General features: G+C 41.8%; 1 protein-coding gene across 1 annotated transcript in view; it reads right to left on the bottom strand.

The window, feature by feature from the left end:
- Positions 1–213: 213 nt before the first annotated feature.
- TOX3 (TOX high mobility group box family member 3) overlaps positions 214–7,367 on the bottom strand; it is a 105,038-nt gene continuing 97,884 nt past the window's right edge. Inside the window, exons 6-7 of the mRNA XM_073796797.1 lie at positions 5,951–6,031; positions 214–1,798 (exon numbers count right to left, since the gene is read on the bottom strand). Coding sequence (XP_073652898.1) covers positions 1,070–1,798; positions 5,951–6,031 — 810 coding nt within the window. The 3' untranslated portion in view covers positions 214–1,069. The remainder of the gene's footprint in view (positions 1,799–5,950; positions 6,032–7,367) is intronic.

The following is a 7,367-nucleotide window of genomic DNA, read 5'->3' as shown; positions in this document are numbered from 1 at the left end:
AAAAAAGTATAAAACAGCATAAAAACACAATAAGCAACGTAGCAATGAATGGTTTATGTCACCAGTGTTTACGTTAAAGCCTTGTTTATGAAAACTTTACAACACATGATATGAAAACTTACAACTTTGAAAGAAAATATTTACATTGATTATTCAGATGCGGTGCGCCTTTTAAATATTCTACCGGTATTACATCATAATAAAAACTCTTGCTCTTTTTTTTTTTTAAATCTTAACTTTTGTAATAACTGTCTCCATTTAAGTGCATTTCCCTTTTAAAAATACAGTGTTTTTCATTTTCGAAACTTGTCACTCAAAACACAGAATATAATATTCACATTCTTTTCTTCTAATTGGAATGAATATAATGGGCTAACAGTGGTCATAGATATTGTTACAACATATACTGTGGTTTGATTTGGAGAAGTCATGGGTAAAAAGTGAAAAGGAGTCAATAATTGAAACTAATCACTTGCATTTTTTTTTTTTCTTCTGGAGAGATTTAAGGAAAAAAAATAAGAGCTTTGGCAAAAGTCTGTGATTTACATTATGTTTTTCATGACAAAAAAATGCCATCAACGATTGACGTCATACAAATGTTTGTATGAAACTGGATTTTCGTATTTCAGGTAGTTACAACTGTGCTTTTTATTTTTAGGGCTTCGGAAGTTCCAATCGCCTTGAAGTGTGGTTTCTTCACTTCGGGAGAAATAAGGCCATTTGCTATGACTCAGAGAGGCCAGTTTATTATAATCATCAGTATGTCCCAGGATTCATTAAACGGTTTGATTCACATATTGTAGGTAGAGCCTGAATAAATAAAAAAAGGCATCACATAAAAGAGCACAGCTTTTCTTGTTTAAAAACAAAGTGGTTTAGAGTCAGCTAGAAGATGATTTTCAGCTACACTGTAGTTCTTATTGCCTATCTAATAGACACTTGAGAGGACTGCGTGATCTTTTACACATTTCTGCATAACCAACACCGACTCACGAGTTGCAGCCACACATGGTTTACTCTCGGACGCCACTCTCCTCCAGAGGCGCAAATCCGCCTGCCACGTGCGTCTTCAGAAAATACTGACCTGCGATAATACTTGAGTCTGTGTCTGAGACTGTATCTGTGACTGGTGCTGCTGAGAGGCTGGCTGGGGGCTCCCGATGGCGGGGATGGGGGATGTAATCTGGGAGGTGACAGGGGAGTGCTGCCGAGGAGAAGGCTGGGACTGATGCTGCATGTGCTGCAGCTGCTGCAGCTGGAGATGCTGCTGCAGCTGCTGCTGCAGCTGCTGTTGGTTGATTTGCTGCTGGAGGTGCTGCTGCTGCTGCAGGTGCTGCTGCATGTGGTGCTGAAAATGCTGCTGCTGCATCTGCTGCTGGATCTGCTGATGCATCTGGTGCTGCTGGAGCTGCTGCTGCTGCATCTGTTGCATCTGTTGTTGTTGCTGCTGCTGCTGCTGCTGCAGCTGCATCTGATGCTGCTGGGTCTGCACTGAAGGGCTCACTTGGGTGGAGGACGCCGAGCCCACCATGGAGCTGATCAGTGGAGCCCCAATGTTCGATGGCATGTTGGTTGCGATGGTGACCGAAGTGACGATCTGGTTCATGGGGAGTCTCATGGTTAAAGGTTTGGGAGCGATTGACCTAGGGAGCGATTGTTGGAGAGTCTGAGGGGAGGCCGACACTGTTCCGTGCTGAGACAGCGGAGGGCTGAGAAGGAGGGAGGAGGTCAAATTGGTGGACGCCAGGGTCTGCTGAACAGAACGAATGGTCTGGGCTTCTGCTGATTCGGCAGCAGCCTGCATTTTGGGGGAGAAGGTTGGGGTATTTTTAGTATTGTAAATTGATGTCAAAAATGGCCACCATTATTCATGCTTCCCTGAACCCAAGCACTTTGTCATGTGACTTTAAAGCTCCTTCCAGAGGTGGAGTGACACCCCCCACCCTTTGAATCTGGGCTGGCCTGGCACCTTTGCTCTGGTCAACAGAATGTGATGGAAGTGAGGCTTCATATTCTGTCTGTCTGTGTCTGTCAGAACCTACCACCTCGTGATGACAGCCATGTGGCCCAGTTACCCACTCAAGAGCCAGCTCACTGCCAGCCAACTGCCACATAGGTGTATGAGTCCAGCACCAACCCCCTGAGGTTGACTGCACACAGACGAGCAGGACTAGCTGATCCTGCCGAGTCTTGGTTGAGATTTAAAGACCCAGCTAGTTAACTGGCACTTTCTGGGATAAATGCTTATCTTTTTAAGTCATTGGGCTTGGGGCTGGTTGTTACACAGCACTATTGTAGTAAAAGATGACTGATACATATATTTAAGAGTAACAGTTCTTTAGCATTTAAGTCTGAACTAATGTCACCAGCAAGAACCATTTTGAAAGACAACAGAGTATAGACTGCCTGAGTTCAAATCTAGCTCTACTACTCAACAACTCTGTGGCTTGGGGCAAGTTAATTCACTCATCTGTTCCTCAGTTTCTTCATCTATAAAATAGTGTTATATGGTATTCACCTTGTATAGAGGTTGTGAGAATTAAACTAACTCATATTTATTAAGCATTTAGAACAGTGCCCGGCCTACAAAAAGCACCTCGTAAATGTTAGCTATTTTCATTAATTAACAATTACTACTACCAGAAAACAACTGTTACCAGAAAACTTCAAAGTCCTGTATATAATAATCAAAGCCATGATTATTTATAACAGTGCTCACTTGAGTATAAGAAAAACAGAAGTGAATTCTTTAGAGACACTAAATTGAAGTACTTTACAACTTTAGAAATATTTTTAGTTTACCAAATATTTTCAAAGATTTCCAAAATTTAGCAAAGGAGTCATACACAAAGGGAGAAAGTTCAGCACTCATGTGACTGCGTAACCTGTTATAAGATAAACAAATGACCTGGGGCTCAACATGGAGAGAAACTGCCTCATATATTTTGTACTAAAAACACATAATTACCTCCACAAAAATAAATTATTTTAAATGCAACTGGGATTGGAGTAATTCCTCTTAAAGACTATTTTTTCCTCTTATTCTTCATAAAATTTGGTTTTTTTGTAGGGGGTTGTGTATGGGGGGGACCTTGGCGGCATCAAGCTGCCATCCACTCTCTTTAATGATTCTGAATATTTATTTCTAGATTTTTACTACTCACATTTATGAAATCTACTATTAGAAGAAACCTGAGGAGTGACCTTACATGGAGAATCACTCAAGGTAGGAAAAGCCATGGCCGATGGCTTCTGTTTGAACACCTGATCAGCGTAAAGCTCCGTCCATCGGTGGACAGTTCTCTGGTTTTGTACAAAAGCTCAGGGGGCGCTGCATATTACTGGAGGCTTGTGTTCTGAAGCCTTTGGGTAAGAAGAAACCTGCAAATACTCATAATTATCTTTAAAAACAACCATTAAATCACCCACAAAGTAGAATACACACAGTCTTCTACATATAAACATGAACATTATTTTATATACTCTAATATTAAAAAATTGCCAAGCCAGTCTTAAGGAAAAACTACAAGAAGAGTCTATATTTAAACACCTGGGCAATCACACCATTATGCCTATGAGATGCTCCCCTAGTGCAGAATGGAAAAGGGTGGATGGCTGTGAAGAGCTCCTGCTCGTCTGCCGGGTCTACTCCCTCATGGTTGAAAATTAAGCTTCTATTAATTTTGTTGGTTGTTGTGAAGATTAAAAGTGAGAGTAGGGCTTCCCTGGTGGCGCAGTGGTTGGGAGTCCGCCTGCCGATGCAGGGGACACGGGTTCGTGCCCCAGTCCGGGAGGATCCCACATGCCACGGAGCGGCTGGGCCCGTGAGCCATGGCCACTGAGCCTGTGCGTCCGGAGCCTGTGCTCCGCAACGGGAGAGGCCACAACAGTGAGAGGCCCACGTACCGCAAAAAAAAAAAAAGTGAGAGTAGAGTCACATCTTAAGGGAAAGTCGCGGGCTCTGATTGTAGAGACTTAAGTTAAATGCACATGTGATGTTTATTATTTCTAACGTTGAGGCTGAAATCTCGCTCACTTGTAACCTCACTCCTTGGATGAGTTCTTCCATCCAGGGCACAGAGATCAAGCTTAGGCTTCCCTTCCATGATGGCTCTTATATTTGAGGACCAAAATCATACTGCTCCAAATCTTTGCTTCCATGATTCTTTCAATTATTTAAGTATTATTGGATTTTCGGTCCTTACCATCATGGAGGCAACCTGCTAGAGGGCCTTCAATTGGTCAACCACTGGGAACCAATTCTTTAGACGTGATCTAATCAGCAAGTTGTACAGTCAGATGCTGCTTCCTGTGAGATCACCATATTAGCAGCTATTTCACACTTTGGGTTCAGGTTGAAATTATTCTAAATTTAGACCTCAAGGACTATTTTAGTTGCCTGTCATGTCTCTGACTATAAATTTAGGGTGCTCTCAACTGCACTGACCTAATGAAAAAAACAAAACAAAAACACCCCTCCCCCAAACAATTTGGATTTATTCTTTTCAAATTCCATCCTATTGAATAGTTTTTTAGAATCAATGTAATCAATCAATCCATTTGGAAACATTTCCGAATCGGATTTTAGTATCCAATGTAAAACGTTTAAGTTATCCCTTCTAAGCCGGTCACAGACCTGATCAGCCCAATCATGGAGGCTATTTCCAGAACGCCTTTTGAGTTACTGGCTCTTGGCTTAAATCCATGTATGATCAATTATTCATGCTCTAATGCACAAAGATCACCTGCACCTGCTTCTAGGTAAATGAATGAATAAACGATCCACGCGAGAAGTACATGCACATTGTTACTCTATTCATGTCACTCCGTCTAATTAGCCACCAAGTACACCTCAGTTCTTAACATCTGTGGCCCACACATTCTACCAATGTGCAAATCCCCATCCAGAATAGGTATATCTCTCAATGGGCACCTTCCAGAGTCTCAGAAAAAACTTTTGCTACGGACCTGATGAATGTTTTCTCTTTCTAATGAGGTGGGAAGAGTCCTAAGAGCTATACCTACGAGGTACAGGAGTACCTCTCTTGATCTGGTTCTGAGCAGCTGCCAGCGGTGGATCTTACAATTCCGGTGAAGACGAGAAAAGAGGGCTAAACCCTTTTTCAATGGCTCTGCCGGCAGCACTGACCATGCCCTGAGGCCCTATGGGGTACTCTGAGGCAACAACAATGACAATGAAATGGAATCTCTGCTTGCCAGGGGAAATACATCACCAGCAAAAACATTAGTTCACATTATCCTCCCCAAAGCCTCTCTAAATTCTAGAAAGGCTAAGGACAAAGTTAATTAAATGTTAAACATATAAGGTAACAGCTCATGCTCCTTTTGGATCAAGGTAATAGTAATCCAGAGTGACATTTGCTTTGGACTACTGTTGCATTTTATAATACATCAGGGCCCAGTGTATATTCTATGTATAATACATGTATACATGTCTTTTTTAAAGTACTTGGAGCCTAATTTTATTTTAAATAATCATGAGGCTTATTTATTTATATGATGTGGAACAGTTTGGTCAAAAACGCAACATCCTCTATTATATTATATCCTCTACAATGCAACCATTGAAGAATTTATGATCTGATGTCCAAAAATGCCTAACATACTTCTCAGTTTCAATAGAGGACATCAGCACAGATCTCAGTCCCCGATGGGAAGAAAGGGGCTGTTTGAAATCTGTCTAAATAGCTTCAACATACATATATAGAGATCAGTGACTCCTGGAAACAATTTGGATTCGTCAGCTTGAATGAACACTTATTTTCCATGCCATCCTTGGGGTGATCTCTAATGGGAACAAATAAGTTTATGAGTTGTTCGAGATGCTTTTTTTTTTTTTTAATCAACTCGAAGAGGAGTTGCATTTATGATTTCAGTGCTCCAGGGCTCCTAACTCTCTCAGAGACTGGCCGCCCCTGTCTGGGTTTACCTTAGAAACGAGGCTGGCCCTATACGCAGCCAGGGCCTTCAGGTATTCTTTTTTGGCGGCTTCCGTTTTCCTTTTATAGACCTATTAAAAGACCACAATTAGCACCACCTTTAGCACACACATTCTCAGCCATAAAATAACTGCTGGGCAAATTATGTCGCAACAGAACTCACATAAAAAGTTGGTCTCCCTGGCTTTGATTTTTAAATGTAGAAACACACACACAGATATTAAAACAAAATGAAACCCTGCCACCCCCACTGGGGCACAACTCTGACGTTTACTATGGCAAACAGAAAAAGATTTCCAGTTGCAGCATGGAATTCATGAGAGTGACAGCTAAGGGCCTTCTGTTCGGGCAGTAAATAAGGTAACAAGGATGAAATTTGCAGCAAATGGTTTAAATTATAGAAAGTTAAGGAACTTCTCCATCCATGTCTTCTTTCCCTCACACCCATTTCTAAGCTGAAACAAACCAGAGGATGAAAACCCAACAATAATAGGGAAAGTGTGTGAAGACAGAAGAGATAAGATGGAGGTCTTTCAACCTGGGTTTTCTTTTGGAGAAAAAACAAGAAAAATCAGAGATAGTGAAAGATGAAAGATTTCCATTAGTGAGACCAGTGAGTTACATAAATATATTCCAGTATATTAAACCTCATTTGGGCTTCCTTTTCTTAAACTGTGGTGTCTGATGGCTGGCTGTTATACCAAAGTGCAACTCTCCTTTTCTCCAGAATTTAAAAGTTAGATGCAGCAGTTTGCCAGCCCCCTTAGGATTACATTTCTAGGGTAGAAAATCAGTCTGCCGCATAGAGCATGAAGCTCAGTGCCAACAAACAGGCAGATTCTACAGCTGCACCATCCCAAGGTAACCAGTTGGTAGGAATGAGGAGGAAGGAAGAAAGAAAGAAAGAGAGAGAGAGAGAGAGAGAGAGAGAGAGAGAGAGAGAGAGAGAGAGAGAGAGGAAGGAAGGAGGGAAGGAAGAAAGAAAGAAAAAGAAAATCAAGGGTTTTCCACTCCTTATTCCTGAAACAATTATTCTGGTTTATTACTAATAGGGGTCTATTCTTGTGAGGATATGGAAAATCAACGCCCATGAATGGTCACTGGAGCTCATGCAAGGAGCCAGGGGAGGACTGAGCCCCAAGGAAACCATTCTTCTCTCCATTTGTGTGGAGGACTTGCACGGGGGAAGATGGGAAGCGGGACCTTGAGGAAGTGTCTCCAACCAGCATGGCTAATCTCTCAATGCCTCTCATACAGCCACGCTTTCAAATGAACTTGGAATAAAATTTCAAATGCCCGATGACAATAATGAGACACGCAGAGTCATCTTCAAAGTTTGCAAACCCCCCAGGAGAGCACAAGAGTTCAGAAAGATGATCAAAAAAAGGCAAGCAGGATGGGCCTAAT

The sequence above is a fragment of the Tursiops truncatus genome, chromosome 19 (assembly GCF_011762595.2).
Source record: "Tursiops truncatus isolate mTurTru1 chromosome 19, mTurTru1.mat.Y, whole genome shotgun sequence".
Classification (NCBI taxonomy): Eukaryota; Metazoa; Chordata; class Mammalia; order Artiodactyla; family Delphinidae; genus Tursiops; species Tursiops truncatus.
This window is presented reverse-complemented; position numbering and strand designations above follow the sequence as displayed.